Raw genomic sequence first — 19,691 nt, forward strand, 5'->3', positions numbered from 1 at the left:
AAAAGTCATCAACATGTTGATGGCCAACTTCACATACAGCAAAACTATTAAACTCTTTTGTCGGTGGCTCATTAAAGTGTACAGATTCAAAGAAGGAAATAGCCGCAAAGGAATTACTGAATAGTTTTCGGGTGCTCCAACTGTTTAATCGGCAACATGTTGCTAACAAACTTTTGTTGCATATCCCGTTTTTATGGTACGTCGGGCACTGCACTTGACCAACCAATTACGTTTCATTTCGTTCGACCGACTCATTCACTTCTACGATCGCTTGATAGATCGGTTTCTGGTTCTTCGATTCGTTGGTACTCGATTTCATTTTGCGGCTGATTTTGAATTTGTTTTCAAATGCCGATTACGAGAGTAATTCGATTACTATATGCTTGTGTGAACGTAATTGTAACACTGATGTTGATGCTTTTGCAATCGGTTTGGTATTGTTGTTGTGTGTGGTGTTCTGCACAGGCAAGTTGATGCTGTTGTTATGGTTTTGTTATGATACCTTTTTGCTCTGAATACTGTTGTTGTATGATTAGTTCGGTTGCCATTGTTACAGTTGCCTGTTGCTTAGCTTACCTGCAGCTGGTGCTGCTATTACATGCCGGTTATTGCTAGCTTGTTGTCTATTCATTTTCTTTTCGCTGGTGTTTGGTGTATTTCAGTTTGGAATTCGTTGGTATATATTCGAGGTACCGGCCACTTTTCAGCACAGTTCGTTAACAGTCCTAGTCGCGGTTCTAGGAGGTTCAACTAACTAAATAACTTCAGAAATAAACAAGAAGTTCAAAAACGTGAAAATAGACATACATTGGGCGTAGTTTTTCTTTCGCTACCAAGGTACCGCTACGGTTCAACCTCAGGACTCAAGCGCTTGTGTCCCCTTACAGTAATTTGAAAAAGTGAAATACAAGTGATTTTTCAGAACACACCGGACAGTGTGCAGTGCAACAAAATTGTGATCTTATAATTATAAAACATGAAACTATTTGTAAGTAAATAATAATTACTTATCCCCATATGTATGTATGGGAAGGCGTTTATGCCACAAAAATTAAATATTAGAACGGTTTAATTTATTATGGCCTTTTTGTTATAATTTGCATTTTGAGTTAATAAGGAGAGAAAAACAATTTATAGTTATAATATTGTATATTACACATTCCTAGACAATACTTCCAATCATTACTTAAATTATAAATAACCATATACTAGGCTATAGAAGAAAATATTGCGAAGATTTTGCACAGAACTCTATGGTCTAATAATCTAACAAATCAAATATCCAATTGTTTGCTTTTTAAGTCCACCGAATAGAAATTGTATTGGCGAGTATACATCAAATGAAACTGTTCTAACATACATAAATATATTAAAATTGTTGCAAGATTTATTATAAATACTATCAAAAACCTTTTAATATATTACATTTTCTGAGAAATGATTGGAAACAAACAGTTTGGACAGTGTACGAATAAATAGTCCCAAATTCTTCTACAAATCATAATTTCAATAACGTTACCTACAAATCTTTATTTAAACGTTTTGCTCTACCGGCCACCCAATACAAGGGGCCAACTGTTTGTTTTTGCGTGGCTTGCGAAAGGCAGTACTGACTTTGTTGAACAAGATATGAATACAAAATTTGTTATATCAAAAATTTTAAAAAGGAGTGCAAGATAAAAATCATGAATACATATATTCAAAATACTTTACTTAGAACTCATACTTACCTTAAAGAGACTAAAAATGTACGAACAATAAAAAATAATAAGTTGAAGTTCTAGAAATAATCTCTTTCCGAAATTTGGGGAAAATATGTAATTTGAATAACAAAACATTTTTTTGTTTGAGAGTTTAAGGGGAACATTTTTGAATGACACGAAAAGTCTCTCAACGTAATTAGTCATTCGTAAAATGTATGTTAATTTATGAAGAATTTGAAATCTACGCAGAGTACAGCGTATATACATATGTATGTATTTGCGCCTAATAGCAAGAGTAATGACCACAACTGTGTGGTAACATTTTTATTTACGGTTGAATGCGGTCAAATAGCAATAATTGAAACACCGGCATTTCAAAAAATCCACGCGAAAAATGCAAGCAGAAGTCTATTAGACACCAACTGCGCCTGTATTGGGCATGACTAACGTAATAAATACAACAATAATCATAAACAAGTGCATATTCATACATACATAGATTGCAACTATGCAGTTTCCCGCTTCATGCATATACGATAATCATTGTGAGTGAGAGGCAGTGGGCGCTGGCGCTGTTCATAAGTTCAGAGTTGAGCTTGTGTATTGTTGATTTACCATTAAATTGTTGACTGTGCATTTGCGCAATCGCGATGGCTGTTCCTCGCCTGTTTCATTTTTCCAATACGTACAACAGATTTAATGTTGGTTCAAATTGAAAAGCAAATTGTTATAATGTGCAAACTCAAACGCGTTGTGGCACCAATTGAATTTATTTCTTTCTTTAAGTAATAAAAATTTAAGTTAGGCAAAATATCGTAGTTACATTGTTTTTCATTTAAATTCTCTTGTTCGGTTTATTTTCAGTTAATTTTAGCGGCGTTGCTTGTCTCCACATGTAGAGCAACACTTTACGGTGCCGTCTCGACACAATTCCAACACCTCGACCCCCACAGTCATACATATTCTTACGGTTATGCCGATACCAACTCACAGAAGCAAGAGACACGGTCTCACGATGGTGTTACGCGCGGTTCCTACTCTTACGTTGATGGTAGCGGACACGTTCAATCGCTCTCGTATGTCGCTGATCCACACCATGGTTTTAATGCTGTTGGTACAAACTTGCCAAAGGCTCCAGCACCTCAAGCCACTCACTTTGCCGCCGTTCACGCCGCTGCTGCTCAGTCCTACGTGCCATATGCTCACCACTATCCACAACACATTCCGGTGCTGACACATGGTGGCGTTCCTGTGGATACACCAGAAGTGCAACATGCTCGCGCTGAGCACTATGCTGCCTATGCTGCTGCCGCTGCCGCTGCTGCTTCCCATCCAGATCCCCATGACCCACATGCTCATCATTTGTACAAGCGATCAATATACGGCCATCCCTGGAATTATGCCCACCAAAACGCAATAGCTCCCGTGGCGTTGACGCATGGGGGCGTGCCTGTGGACACTCCTGATGTACAGGCTGCCAAGGCCGAACACTTTGCTGCGCATGCTAAGGCATTGGGTCAAGGAGCACATGCCCCCGTTGCACCCGGCGATACAGCAGAAGTAGCGCATGCTAAAGCAGCCCATTATGCCGCTCACGCTGCCGCACGTGTTGGCCATTCTATTGGACATACGGTGCCCGTACATGGGTATCACATTCCAGTGATTCACAATGGTGTTCCAGTAGAGACACCGGAAGTACAACATGCCAAGGCGGCGCATTACGCCGCTGTTGCTGAAGCCTCAGCACGATCTGGTCATGGAAGCGCACATGATGACGGAAGTCAGTATGACGGACGCTGGGAGGGTCCATATGGAGGTGGATATGCAGGGGGTTACAAGCATCAAGGCCCAATCCATATTCCAGTCATCCACAATGGCGTGCCAGTGGAGCCACCAGAGGTGCAGCATGCCCGTGCCGCCCACTTAAACGCTTTGGCCGCAGCTAGTCATGGTTCGGGTCATAACGATTATTATGGGCATGAAGATGACGGCCAGTATCATTCCCACCATTACTAAGTTGCGATCCTTTAGCATATAATAACGAACTAAATACTTATCATCTCATGCGGAATAGCGAAACGGTACGGAATACAAATAAACAAATCAATGAAATAACAATGGACAAGAAGCGATTTACAACGATATTCAAAAATGAAAGAGATTTTAGTGTCGGAATGTGAATATGTACATAACTGACGAAACATATTGCTTATTGGAACTTATTAAAGTTGTATGAATGTAACAGGATTCTTTTTCTCTTCCCTTTCCATCATTAAATCTTTCCATCATTATTCAGTTAAAAATTAAATCAGTTTTCTTTTTGTTTGGAGAGTCAATGTATTTACAACTCTTTGGATTCGCGTGAAATGATAATCAGTACCACAACATTTATAGAAATTGATTTCTTCCATTAGGCTTTGGCATTAATTTAAACTGCAGTTTAGTCGTTCGAAATTTTGTAATATACATTCTAGCCCATTCGAACTTTTTTTCACTAAATTAGTTCTCCATTTGCTTAGACCCGATATAAAGGAGTAATATATACTACATTGGTTTAAAAAACTACACCCCCCTATAAAGCAATTATAGCAAAGGCCTAAATGAAACATGTGTGCATGAATTTGCATTAAATTATTTACACTTTCGCATTATTTCTATCACACGTAAATACCAAAAAATTTTGCAATATCGTTAAAACCAGTATATAGGACTATGATTTCTCGACGTCTATTCGTTCTTTCTCGCTGGCTTTTGCTATTCTGTTTTCATTTTAAAACTTGGGTGTCTTACAATTTTCACTTATACTGTCCCGTAACCCCTGAATACTATTCAAATCCTTAAGGTACTATCATTTAAGCGCTTCCCTTAGTGCCCATACCATTTGCCACAATGCCCAAAACTCTGTTCCCTTCTTTACTAACTTTAAGACCATTCGTGTATATATACGTACATATGTTAATAAATATGTCTTTTTATTTTTCTATTGTCCTTGCATGAATACATAGAGTAAACTACCTATACCTATATTCGAATACACATTTATGTTAATCATACAAATAGTGATACAGCTGAGAAATAATATATCTAATTACGGAGCGTACGTGAGAGACATGTACATATAGTACATACTCGTTCGAATTAAAAAGCGATTGTCATAATAATTTATGTTGTAAAGTATTATGTATATTATGTAATATATAAAATATACCATTTTATTAAGAATGCAAACAGGCAAATAAACTGAGAAAAGTCTTTGATCACTAAAATTATAACTGATTTATTTAACAAAGTATGTATAGGCGGCCGCTGGCTTCAAATAGAGTACCCTTTTCCTTTATTGGCTCTAACTTAATACTTTAGTGTGCGTTAATCTATTTAGTGTGCGTGAATTCTTCAGTCTTCAATCCCGTGCACTTATTTTAAAATTTATTTAGGGCTGGAACCAGTTGATTCTCCAACTTCTCCCATACATCACTAACCTCTATCGGTCACGATACATTCCAACGGCTACTGCGCTTCCACACTTCACGCATACTCAAAATTACATAAAAATCCTACGGGGTCGAAAATCGACATTGGGATACTGAGAAGCTCCCTTTTGGTTGAAGTCCTTGACAGATGTATAACTAATGCATCTACGTTATTAAGTTTTAGCTTAAACCAGTCGGTTGAACGTTGCTAAAATAAACTAAAAACCTTTTCCCCAACGCGCCCTCCTTACTTCGTTCGAACCCAGCGTTTGAATGTGTAAAGGGAAACGGTGAGGGAATCTTCTGCAGTCCCAAAGTTGTCAACCATGTTGTCCATATAGAGGTATTCTAATATGGACTTTACCGCACCGCCTACGTTGTCGTTGCCATTGCGATGCTCTATAATCGCTCGATAATCGTTTTAATGTAGTTCGCTGCGCATGGCGAACAAGCAGCGCCAAATGTTATTACTCAGAGCCTTAAGATAACTATAAGGAAGCTCACTGCAAAAGCCACAAGTGGCTCATCTGAAATCTTAGAGAAATTTTAGTAGAAATTTAACCTAGCATTCGACGGGAGGTGATGGTCTAACAGCAAACCTTTCGACGTCGAAAAATACAGCTACCAAAGTGTGCAATGACTAGTCACTTTCACTATTCACGAGCAAGAATAGTACCAAAGACTGTGGTTCGGTGATAGTTGGACTATACGCCACCCATCCGAGCTCGGACTCCGCTGCGGATTCATTTTCACACTGGACGATGATAAACTTGACGTTGATCCAGCCTGATCAACAGCTTTGGCTTGATGTGTGAGTACGTTTGTATTGGCAATTTACTTAGGTCTACATTTTTCTTCAGCCTTCTGTGACGCATGGCTTCTACTGTTAACAGCTACGGGTTACATGTTCGGCGTTGAGGTATGAAAATCACATGTGAGGTTTATTTGCTTCGGTCCATCTATTCGGCACTATGATATAGATGAACTATGAGATCCTATCATCTCGGGAGGAGTTGTGACTCGGCGACATGCAATACGATACGGCGTTTGGGGTATCGTGCTGACTCCATGGTAAAAAAGTTCAGAAAGTGTAGTCAATGTCAGAACGTTAACCGGCGCTCAGCGAATTTGAAAGAATCAGCTGATTGGCTGACGAACCGGGGTCTCGTTACTGTTTGTTACAAAAACTGATATTGCAATGGTGATACACGAAAAAAAACAACCCAATCTACGCCCATGTTACTTCGTTGCCGTCTGAATAATGATTGGACAAGTGTGTGAGTGCGTGTGAAATGAGCGGGCAGAATTCTGCTGCCAAGTACCCGGTGACAAGGAAATCTATCATTCGTGTGCTGACTCGACATTACAGACCAAAGAGGTGAGATAAGCGTTTAAATTGCCTTATCTTAGCTTACGGCTGGATGGATGCTGCGTAGCTTGCCATCTCAATTCGTTTACTCATCGGCAACTATATTATGAGTTCATCATGTAGCCTACGGTTAGCTAGATACTGTTTTCCTCCGTTGGCTGATTGTAAAAAAATGTATATACTAGCTTTAATCGCTCGCATAGGAGTAATTTTGAGGGATTTAGGATATGTATATAAAAGAATTACAAACAATAATTTCATAGAAAATATTTTTTTATTAATAACCATAATATTAATCAGAAAAATATCAAGTAAAATTATTTTTATTAATTTTCTATTTCAAACCGTTTTTGAACTTTGCATTTGGGTCATAGTTGATGCGGATTATGAAGTCTAGAGTGTGCTATAAATAGTGGGAAATAGGAAAAACTAAGATTTTTAGATTAAATTTAAGCAAATATTGGATTATTAGTGACGAATGAGAGTGGTGGCGCGGCCTGGAGGATGTGGGAAGGGAGTTCCGTCATAAAAACATGTCTATAACCTTCATTGGGTGAAAATATGAATGTATAAAAATTTCTACGTCATTTGGTGTTGTCGTTTCGTAGTGATGCGCGGACAACGTACAGACATTCACCCTTATGGTATAGATAATTTGTGCGTACACCCTTTTTGGGTGTTTGGCCGAACACTTCCTCCTATTTGTGGTGTGCGTCTTGATGTTGTTCCACAAATGGAGGTAGTTACAGTTTCAAGCCGACTCCGAACGGCAGGTATTTTTATGAGGAGCTGTTTCATGGAGGAAATACACTCGGACCGCTATTATGCCGAGATGAAATAACACAACTTCACTGTTAGGTTAATAATATGAAAGTAAATTATTGGAACGTAAAATAAAGAGAGAGGCTTACAAATATTTCGCATTGACAGTGATGTTAACTAAAAATGAGAATAAAATAAAATTATATCATAAATACTATATTTGAAGGGTATAAACACAGGGTGGGCCATATAGCGTTTGCTTTACAACGGCAGGTATTTTTATGAGGAGCTGTTTCATGGAGGAAATACACTCGGACCGCTATTATGCCGAGATGAAATAACACAACTTCACTGTTAAGTTAATAATATGAAAGTAAATTATTGGAACATAAAATAAAGAGAGAGGCTTACAAATATTTCGTATTGACAGTGATGTTAACTAAAAATGAGAATAAAATAAAATTATATCATAAATACTATATTTGAAGGGTATAAATACAGGGTGGGCCATATAGCGTTTGCTTTACAATGTTGTAAAGCCAGAACAAGTTGATCAATAGTTTAACCAGCTTCCTCTTTGAAGTCCTTTTGGTCTCATGCTTTGTCAAAAAAATTTATTATTCGGAAGTATTACTAGCTTTGAACTTAACTTCAACTGAAGTTTTAGTGATAATAATAACTTAGGGTTTTAGTTGACTTTCTCGCTGATTACGATGGTAAACGATCTGTTTTGTAATACAATATTTACGTCGCGTAGCTTTTTTGTTTTGTTTTTTTCTTTATCGATTCTTTAAAGAATTTGGAGTTGCTGAAGATGTTTACCATTAATGTTCCAACTTAAAAGAAATTCAGTATATCCTGTAGCTTTTGAATTTACTTTAGCAGGCATATGCAATGAACTACGAACTTGTTCCACAAATGGATGAACCATTTTCCTCACTTTTACTGTTATATTGAAACCAGCAAATAAACAATTAGAAGAAGTCAAAATTATATATAGTCCGCTATAGTCCGCATGTTAAGACCTTGAAATGTTAATATCATATTAAGGGACTGTACAAGTATGTATATAGTTATATTATAATGTTACATACTACTATACTTCGTTACATGATCACCCTATTCCTATATTATACCTACTCTTAATTCTAACTTAATCTTACTCTTATATTTAATTACTTATGCTAACTGTTATTTAAACCAACAACTGTTTTACATACTTTCTCACACTCTACACCCACACGCTTACTCACGCACTCAACATACACTCAACATACACTCAACATACACACAACATGCATTCCTACATTCATTGCTAGTTTTACTTTCTCCCATTCTCATAAATGTTAAATATTAGTTAAGCTTTAGGTTAAGAAGAGTTTTTGTTAAACTGGGAGTTGAAATAAAGTTCTTGGAAGAAGAAGACGTGTTTCACTTCGTTATTATATAGAAAAGAAGTAAAACGTCTTCTTATGTCAAAGAACTTTATTGAACTCCACATTTTACAAAGACTCTTCTTAGCTTAAAGCTTAACTAATATTAGATAATACATTTAATGAGAATGGGAGAGAGTAAAACTAGCGTGAGTAAGCGCGTGGGTGTAGAGTATGAGAAAGTATGTAAAGCAGTTGTTGATTTAAATAAGAGTTAGCATAAGTAATTAAATATAAAAGTAAGATTAAGTTAGAATTAAGAGTAGGTATAATATAGGAATAGGTATATACGTATATAGGGTGATCATGTAATTCCTCCACCCTTAAGTTATTTGTGTCCTCGCAAATATCTATTTTAGTTTGTTTTTAATTGTTGAAAGTAGTATGGTTAAGTTACAATGAAATTAATTAACATTTTCAGTGCTCAAGTTGTATTTTCCTTAAAGTTGCTCATTTGTCGTTACCTTGCTCATTTGTCGTTACCTTGCTCATTGCCGTTACCTTGAATGAACTGCAAGCGAAAGCGCGGAACGAACAAAGCAAACGAACGGCAACGTTCGACATCTTGCTCTCTCCCACCTAAGTGAGCGTATATATGTATGTATATGCGCATATGTACATATATAAATTCACGTATTTGTATTTGCATATGCTCTTATTGATTATTATTAATTTGATTTACTTGAAGAATTTAAAATAAAACCAAGTTTGTTAATAATACCTGTTGTTTTAATGTTATTATTATTAATTTTTTTATTATATATGAAGGAAAAAATGTATGGTAATATTTACCATATTCCTTATAAGATATGTTGTATACTAATATATGTATATAAACATGCATATACATATACAATTTCGCGCAATTTTCAAAAAGAGCAAATCTAAATGTAAAGATGCATACAAGTCATATGGACATATCAAATATACGAATCTATTCCGTACGCAAGCAAATGTAAGCTAATGTGCTTGAACTGCAAGCGAGAGCGCGGAACGAACGACAAAGAGCACAATCGGCCCCCGCGTTCGGCAACGTTCGACATCTGGCTCTGTCCTACTTGAGTGAGCATATATATGTATGTATATGCGCATATGTAGGTATATAAATCACATGCTTGTATTTGCATATGCCTTCTTCCTGTGTGCATGGTAATGAACCATTTCTCTGTTGAGAATAGGACGATGATGGAAAAAGTAGGAAATGAAAGGGAGTGTTTCGAGTGTAAAGTGTCTTGAAAAAGGCAAATCGATGATGTTGCCTCTTAGTGTTGTTGACTTATTAACGTCTGATGTACAGTCGAAATTGAAGATATCTTTCATGAATTTGATAAATGTTTCGTCATTTTTCACGTTTGTGTAAATGTAACTTGACCTATTCCATTGCAATTCCATTTACCTCCTCCTCTATATCCATACAAAATATCTATCAAACAAATAGAATTAAAATTTTGTTTTAAACATTGCAGCCATTCCATCAATATTTTCTTATGACGTTGTCACGTTAAACTATCGTCAGTAAACCGACTTTACAGACAACCTCTTTTTTTTAATGGAATCAATGTGATCCTGAAAACTAATGGAAAATATTAAAATATCATCTAGGTATACAACGCAAATTTTGTTGATATGATCTCTTAATACATGATTAATTAATCGAAGGAATGTTGCAGGGGCTGTCTTTAGGCCAAATGGCATACGATTAAATTCGTAATGGCCACTTGCAGTTGAAAAAGCTGTCTTAGCCCTATCCTCGGGGTGTACCTCAATCTGGTGGAATCCCTTAGCGAGATCTATTGTGCTAAAGTAACAACATTTACCCAACTTATCAAATATGTCTTCCATATTTGGATGTGGGAATTTATCGTCTACTGTTTGCTCATTTAGTTTTCTGTAGTCGATTACAATTCTTCATTTTTGTTTACCGCCGTTGTCTGTTTTTTTTGGTACAACCCATAGTGGGGAATTGTAAGGACTACAACTCGGAGATACTATATTTTGCGCTAGCATTTTCTGTATTTGCCTGTCTACTTCTGCCCGATGTATCACAGGGCATCTATACAGTTTGCTATAAATAGGAAACATATTAGATACCGAGTCTTCTGTGATTTCTACTTCTTCATTGACAAATATTTGCAAATTTTCATTTTTCAGATAATTATCTACAGTAATTTCCTCTTCTTCACAAAAATAAATTGGTAAAGTTGCATCTTTTGTTACTAAAACCATGTATTCATAGTCGATTTTACATTTCAAATTAAGTAAAATATTGTTACCTATTAGACCATCAAAATCTTATGAAAATTAAATTCTAGAAAACTAATATTAAAATTTGGTTTATTAAATTCTTTGAACAATGGAAAGCTATACCGTACGTCTGTAGTAACAACTCGATTTATTACTTTTAAGGTGATAGAACGTGATTTTACTCTCCACTTGGGATTGCAAATATTTGGATCTATAATGCTAAATTCGGCACCAGTATCTACTATAAACCTAAGTTTTCTTACGTTTGTTTTAATTGTTATATAGGGTAATTTTCTGGGCCCTGTAATTGAAAATTTTGTTCGTTTTCGTTGACTCCTATTTCCATGGGTTCTACATTGTTATACTTTCTGTTATTGAAAAGTCTTTCATTACTGTTATTTTGATTAAGAAAACTACCAGAGCTACGATTGGTTCTATTTGTTTGGTAACTGTTGTTGCTATTAAAACTTGGTTGTCGGTGATTGTTATTAATGCTATTGTTGTTCTACTGTTGTCTATGCTATTGACTAAACGCATCGTTTGCTGTATTACTTATATTGCTGTTATTGAACAGCTGGCTGTTCTGTTGATTAAGATATTTAGGGAGTTCACAATATGTCCTATTTGTCGTATTTCTTTAATCATGCTATTGTATTAGCACAGTTGTAAAGTTGTTGTTTTTGTTTAACATGTACAAATACTGCTATATCAATACAACTTTAAAAGGTATGTTTAGTGTGCTATTTGTCTATGCTATACGATCAGCTGATTTTGTGCAAAAGCAAAATCGGAATTAGAATGGAATTAGAGCAAAATAATAAAGTAAGTAATAAATATTTTTTTAAATGCCAACTCATTTCGCTTTTTAAAAACTTTTTTTATTCCAGGACAGAGGCAAGCGCATTCGCAGCAACCCAACTCGGAGATGGACGGCGGCAGAAGAGAAGTCTCTTATCGAATTTTTATTGGAAAATCGGCGACTTGAGGTTTGTTTTTGTTTGCATAGAAGTAAAATAAAATTATGTACGTGCATACGTTTATTTTGCAGAAGCCGTCCGCTTAAGTTTATTATAAGGGTTTTTGCGAGGAGAAGCATATTACAATGGAGTGGAAGCTGGTGCGTGCAAAAGTGCGGAACATGAGATCGAGCTACAACAAAGCCAAAACATGGGAGGGATCGACGGGAGCAGGGAGCATGAACGGCGATACCATTAAAGGTATGTAGGTTCCTAAAATATTTCTTTGCCGATTAATTTCAATAGCCTAAATTTTTTTCCAAGGAACTTTGCTAAAAATGTGCTCATTTTTTTACGAGCTGGATGACATTTTTGGAAGCCGAATTTGCGAATCTTCCGTTATCGATGACACAATGGCAAATTTAATTGAAGAGGGCCAAATAATTGAAACCGAATCGCAAAGGCTGGTACAGATTACGGAAAGCCCTCATATTCCAGTATGCACTTCTAGCATGACACCAATCACGAGCTCTCAGAGTCCGGTTTGCACGTTGACTCCAACAACAGACATGAGCTGCAAAGGTATATACAGCCGGACAGCAGCTTCGGACATTATGAAGGTACAAGCTGAAGTAATGGCATTCAAGAAGGGGAAATTGGAGGCAGCAACTATAGCAAGAGATAAGGAGTTGCTCATAAGGGAAAAAGAATTCACCCTTAAGCAAAAGGAGTTTGAGCTAAAGGAAAGGCAGGCACGAAATGAAGAAAGTTTTAAAGAAAAGCAACTCCAAAGCCAAGAAAAATTGAAAATTCTTGAACTTGAAATGCAAGAGCGTTTGTCTATGGAGGAATTGAAACTCAAGTATAAATGAAAAACTTCATGAAATCATGTCCTCATATACATACATATGTATGTATGTATCTACGTATGAAAATATTTTTGAGTTTAACTCTTTTTATTAATAAAAAACACACAACTGATTCAAAACTATAAGCAGGGCTGTTCAAAAATTTTTATATTGAAGTGCAAATCGCAATACATATACAAAATTATATGTGCACAGAAACTTTTTTAAATTGAAAAAAAAAAAAACAAAAAAACTATTTTAAAAGTTCAAAGAATTTTGATGGTCTCGTTTAATAATATATTTTAAATTAAAATTTTTTTCAGTGCTATAATATTTTTGAAAATTTTTTTGTTGTTAATTTGTTAATGTAAATTTGAATATCATACTAAAGTGCCTTGGCTTTTTGTTTGCACTTTCATATGAAATTCAGGCACTTTCATATGAATCGAATTCATATGTAAGGTAAAATGGGAGTGCTATGAAAAATTCTGTTTTAATATTCCAAGTGTGAATTTGTATCTGTGCTTATTCTTCAGGGCAAAACAAAAACAAAAGTGCTAAAAGTGTATATGGGGTGAACAGCTCTGCTATAAGTAAAAATATTTGGAGTAACTGGCTTTTATTGACATGGTGAAGGAGTTTGATGTAGCATTAATTACTGGGTTGATTTTGAATAAAGTTTAATAAACTATCCCTAAGGGTCGTTAACGGTAATAAGTTGGTAGTTGGCTCTAAACTGCATTCTTGATCCTCATTGTTGAATCTTGTGTAAAATTCAGCATACCATTATCCAATCATTGCAATCTTTTTTGTTTTGTATTGTGTGCAATCTGAACTTGAGTTCTTTCAGGCTAGGGAATTTTTCTTTCACAGCCCCGAAACAATTTTCAATTCGCACGTGTATTCTGTACTATTTAGGCGGAATGGGGTCAGTAGATATGATTTCAGTGGATATGCACTATCACCAGCAATCCATTGCGATGTCGACAAAAATCTGTGTGGGTGTTTTGAGAGCAAGGAGTCCTAAAACATTTTTGCATCGTGAACACTACCCGGGTAACCTAGTGTAACTTGCCTTATGCGTAAGCGATAATCACAAATTACTTGAATTTTGATAGAGTACTGGCGCTTACGGGAAAAGAATATCTCATGATGCCTAACCGGTGCTTCGGCCAATTTTATTTCGGAGCCATCAATGTATCCAACACATCCAGGCATTTCTTTTTCTGTGGCTGCGACCAGCTTTAAACGCTCTCTTTCATTGGGCCAGAATAAAAATCTACCCTTTAAATTGAGTATGGCTGAAAAAACTCGCCTGGTTACGATTTGAATGGTACCGCCATCTCCAACACCAAATAAGGATGCCACTTTACGGATCGAAAGTCCTTCACCTGAAGATCCCAACCTATAAAGTACGATTTTAAGCTGAAGTTCAATCGGAAGCTGTATTAAGTTGTTATCACTCCGAAACACATCATCATCTTTTACTAAGATTAAAAGGTGGTCAAACTCCATTTGGTTTACCCGCAGCATTTGGCAAAATCTGTTTTCATCTAAATGCTCCAATACCTTCAGCTTCCATTGGTTTGACTTAGGAATTCCTAAATGGACACCTCGGCGATTGTTTAGCAATATCAGCATATTCAGTCTGAAACTTTCATCGATATCTTCCTGCTCGTCTTCATCACCTACAATCAACACGTAAAACGAGCACAAAGGAAGTGTTGGATTACTTACCCTCGTCCACAATGAAGATGTCGTGTGTATATTTTTGACAAATCGCTGCTATTATTTTACTTTTTTCGCTCCTCCTAGGCATTTTTATGTTTATATTTATATTTTGTATTATTTTCACTTCTGCTAAGCAGCTGATTGATTGGGTGAATAGCACACACAATAGTACATCAAATAGCAAAGGATGTTCACACGTTCGACTATACAACTGTGCTATTTCAATAGCAGAAGGGAGAAATAGCATCAATAGTACACTTTGTGAACTCCCTAATTGGTTCATATTAGGTCCTCTATTATAACTATGTTGCTGTCTATGTTGTTGAGCAGCAAAATTCATGTTATCAGCATTATGTTCTAAGTTGCTGCTTCTGTTAAGCGAACTACTGTTAAAAAAAAAATGTTTGCTGATTTTTAAAATTTAAGTAACCATTTGATTTTATAATATCATATGCGTCTTTTAAAGTTTTTGGATTCCTACTAACAATAATGCTTTTGACAGGTTCGTGTAAACCATGTTTAAATGAATTCAAAGTAATTCTGACATTGCTTTCACTGGAAGTACTATTTGTGCAAAATATTGACGCGTTATTTAACCGACATAACAAAGCATTAAGTGAATTATAAAAAGCTTCAATTGTCGAATTACATCTACAGATTCTAATTTTGTCAATGAGTTCGTCGACCGAATTTTTTTGTATTATTTTCACTTCGGCTAAGCAGCTGATTGATTGGGTGAATAGCACACACAATAGTACATCAAATAGCAAAGGATGTTCACACGTTCGACTATACAACTGTGCTATTTCAATAGCAGGAGGGAGAAATAGAATCAATAGTACACTTTGTGAACTCCCTAATTGGTTCATATTAGGTCCTCTATTATAACTATGTTGCTGTCTATGTTGTTGAGCAGCAAAATTCATGTTATCAGCATTATGTTCTAAGTTGCTGCTTCTGTTAAGCGAACTACTGTTAAAAAACAATGTCTGCTGATTTTTAAAGTTTAAGTAACCATTTGATTTTATAATATCATATGCGTCTTTTAAAGTTTTTGGATTCCTACTAACAATAATGCTTTTGACAGGTTCGTGTAAACCATGTTTAAATGAATTCAAAGTAATTCTGACATTGCTTTCACTGGAAGTACTATTTGTGCAAAATATTGACGCGTTATTTAACCGACATAACAAAGTATTAAGTGAATTATAAAAAGCTTCAATTGTCGAATCACATCTACAGATTCTAATTTTGTCAATGAGTTCGTCGACCGAATTTTTTTGTATTATTTTCACTTCTGCTAAGCAGCTGATTGATTGGGTGAATAGCACACACAATAGTACATCAAATAGCAAAGGATGTTCACACGTTCGACTATACAACTGTGCTATTTCAATAGCAGAAGGGAGAAATAGCATCAATAGTACACTTTGTGAACTCCCTAATTGGTTCATATTAGGTCCTCTATTATAACTATGTTGCTGTCTATGTTGTTGAGCAGCAAAATTCATGTTATCAGCATTATGTTCTAAGTTGCTGCTTCTGTTAAGCGAACTACTGTTAAAAAAAAATTTTTGCAGATTTTTAAAGTTTAAGTAACCATTTGATTTTATATTGTAATATCATATGCGTCTTTTAAAGTTTTTGGATTCCTACTAACAATAATGCTTTTGACAGGTTCGTGTAAACCATGTTTAAATGAATTCAAAGTAATTCTGACATTGCTTTCACTGGAAGTACTATTTGTGCAAAATATTGACGCATTATTTAACCGACATAACAAAGTATTAAGTGAATTATAAAAGAGGATGTCTGTAAAGTCGGTTTACTGACGATAGTTTAACGTGATAACGTCATAAGAAAATACTGATTGAATGGTTGCATTTTTCAAAAGAAAATTTTAATTTTATTTGTTTGATAGATATTTTGTATGGATATAGAGAATGAGTTAACATTAACATAACATAACATAACATAACATAACATAACAAAGTCGATTTACTGACGATAGTTTAACGTGATAACGTCATAAGAAAATACTGATTGAATGGTTGCATTTTTCAAAAGAAAATTTTAATTTTATTTGTTTGATAGATATTTTGTATGGATATAGAGAATGAGTTAACATTAACATAACATAACATAACATAACATAACATAACATAACATAACATAACATAACATAACATAACATAACATAACATAACATAACATAACATAACATAACATAACATAACATAATGAAATGTTATACAAATTAATCAATTTTACTTTTAAACAATGAGTTTCTGCGAATATATTAGAAAAATTATGTGTGTTGACTTTAAATGCTAATTACGTACATATATACACATACATAAGTGCGGATCACTCCCGCTTGACTCTCAACTATTTTTGTTTCAAAATTTGCTGCAGCGCTGCTGTTAAAGGTAATGACTTTGGGTAAAGGTGACCTTGAATTCTCGGTGACGAAAATGTGTTCTCCTTCGCTCTAATTGTTCATCTTATTGCAAGCGGTGATTTCTCGTGATTTCGTTGTTGTGGTTTTTTTTTCTCTTCTTTCGCTTACTGCTTTGATTGTCTTCTGTTAGTTTACTATAACGGTTTTTGATTTACCGTTTTTTTTTCACTTTACAGTTTCTAATAATGGAAAATTCTTCTTTCACAGCAAGTTTTTTATTTTTCGAATTTCAATTCTTATTTATTTATTCACTTAATCAACTTTTGATTTTGTTTGAAATAAAATGTTCATGTCGAACGATTTCGTTTGATTTTTCAAGGTATTAGTTCTTAATATGCGCATAGACGAATGTACATTCCGCCTTCAAACTATATACATACATAATTTGATGTTCACTTTCTTTCCGAAAATTTACAAAGACTCTTCTCAGCTTAAAGCTTAACTAATTTTAGATAATACATTTAATGAGAATGGGAGAGAGTAAAACTAGCGTGAGTAAGCGTGTGGGTGTAGAGTGTGAGAAAGTATGTAAAGCAGTTGTTGGTTTAAATAAGAGTTAGCATAAGTAATCTATATATCTATATATAATATAATATAATATATAAAAATTAAGCCGAAAAAAAGTGTGCGTTTGTCCGGGGTAATCTCAGCAACGCGTATAAGGAAAACAATGAAAGTTACACACATTGTTGGTGTTGCTTTGGCAAAGGTTTCTGTGAAGTTTAGTTGAAATCCGATAACGCATGTGTGTGCGGTGCGTCGGTTAAGTGAGTGTGTTTTTGCTATTTGCCGCACGTATTTTTTGTACCGCACATAGCATTCATTAGAATTGAATACATTTTGGTCGTGTGTGTCTGGGCTGATTATTATGAAATTTGGTATATATATATATTTTTCCACGGTGAAGGTTAGTATAATATGCTTATTGATTCCACTCGCCACCAGGTGGCGCTGCCGAAGGCCAAAACGAGGACCCGGGTAACCCTAGGATGTGTTTTTACATTGTGGGTATCAAATCAAAGCTACTGATGAGTGCTTTAATACAGAGTATTTTTTAGATCTCTGAGTGACCAGGGTCACGAGATATAGCCGAAAAGGTGGACCAAGGTACCCTTGGATGTGTTTGTACAATATGAGGATCAGATGGAAGCTGTTGATGAAAGCTTTTAAGTGAAGTAATTTTTACTGCCCGTTTCCGGGATAAAGAAAGGAGATGGAGCTGGAGATGGAAGAGGAAAAGGAATAGCTACAGGAAGAGGAAGAGGAAGATGAAGACCACTTATTCTTAAAAATTAAAAAAAAAATTCTAAAAAAATTTTAAAATGTTACATATACGCTTATTATATAAAGTTAATCAGTTATAGTGAAAAATTCATTGTATCATTGCCGGCGTGATTGGTGATCGTTTCTTTAATTTTTTGCAGAAAGGTTATGCTAATATGAGATATTACCTATATCATTCATATATTTACGTGTTACCTGTGTACTCACAAATATACGGTTGAAGCAAATATATGTCAGTTTTTTTACTTCGCCTGGAAAAGTTTATATAAATTTAAGAAGAGTAAATTGAACTTATTTTATGTCAGACTTCACGCAAAAAAGTCATTTGCACCTGAACACATAGCTGGGTTAAAGCGGGGGGGAATAGAACAGTTCTCTTCTCCTTCTCCGCTTTTTCGCACACGTAATTGTATGGGATGAGTGCACGATGGCACATAAAAAGTCACTGGAAGCGCTTGATAGGACATTACGAGATTTACGTAGTAAAAATGAAATGTTTGGTCGTGCCTTAGTGCTGCTGGCAGGTGATTTTAGACAAACACTGCCTGTTATTCCTCGAGCAACTGTAGCAGATGAATTGGCTGCATGTTTGAAATCATCATATTTGTGGAGACATGTTCAAACACTCAAACTAACTACAAATGTACATGTTCTAATGCAAAATGATCCATCAGCTGCACAATTTTCACAGCAATTATTGGATATTGGAAATGGCAAAGTTCCTGTCGACAATTTAACTGGCTTAATAACTTTACAACCAAACTTTTGTCAAATAAGTCAAACGAAAGAACAGTTAATTCAAAGTATTTCCCCAAATTTGCCTCAAAATTACAAAAATCATGATTGAAAATAGGAGCACCGATTATTATGTTGAGAAACATAAATCAACCACGACTATGTAATGGCACTCGATTAACAGTTAAGAGATTGATGAATAACGTCATTGAAGCAACAATTTTGAATGGAAAATACTCTGGTGAAGACGTTTTAATACCGCGAATACCAATGATACCATCGGATATGCCGTTTGAAATCAAACGTCTTCAATTTCCTGTTCGCCTTGCATTCGCGATTACTATTAATAAGTCACAAGGCCAAACTTTATCAATTTGTGGTATTGATTTAGAATACCCATGTTTTTCTCATGGCCAAATTTATGTTTCATGCTCAAGAGTTGGTAAGCCATCGGTATTGTTCATTTATTCAACAACGCATGGAAAAACGAAGAATATTGTATACCAAAGAGCATTACAATAAAAAAAAGTAATAAAGTAAATCACATCAAACGTTTTTTAATTGCTACTACTATTTAAAACTTCTTTCAATACTGTTCATGCGCGAGAATTTTTATAAAATACACACAGTATTTTTCGGCTTAATTTAATTAATTAATGTAGATTTTTTTAAAGACGACCAGCGGAACGGGCGGG

At 35.3% G+C, this 19,691-nt stretch overlaps 2 protein-coding genes across 2 annotated transcripts; both read left to right on the forward strand.

Annotated features, from left to right (window-relative positions):
* The first annotated feature begins 613 nt into the window (after positions 1 to 613).
* Positions 614 to 3,945, forward strand: LOC128856127 (pupal cuticle protein). Its single transcript, XM_054091534.1, has 2 exons — positions 614 to 988; positions 2,568 to 3,945. The coding sequence occupies exons 1-2, from the start codon at positions 977 to 979 to the stop codon at positions 3,717 to 3,719; spliced, it is 1,164 nt and encodes a 387-aa protein (XP_053947509.1). The 5' UTR covers positions 614 to 976; the 3' UTR covers positions 3,720 to 3,945.
* A 7,750-nt stretch (positions 3,946 to 11,695) lies between these two features.
* Positions 11,696 to 12,809, forward strand: LOC128856062 (uncharacterized). Its single transcript, XM_054091439.1, has 2 exons — positions 11,696 to 11,967; positions 12,030 to 12,809. The coding sequence occupies exon 2, from the start codon at positions 12,276 to 12,278 to the stop codon at positions 12,807 to 12,809; it is 534 nt and encodes a 177-aa protein (XP_053947414.1). The 5' UTR covers positions 11,696 to 11,967; positions 12,030 to 12,275.
* Positions 12,810 to 19,691: the final 6,882 nt, after the last annotated feature.

The sequence above is a fragment of the Anastrepha ludens genome, chromosome 2, assembly GCF_028408465.1.
Source record: "Anastrepha ludens isolate Willacy chromosome 2, idAnaLude1.1, whole genome shotgun sequence".
In the NCBI taxonomy this organism is placed as follows: domain Eukaryota; kingdom Metazoa; phylum Arthropoda; class Insecta; order Diptera; family Tephritidae; genus Anastrepha; species Anastrepha ludens.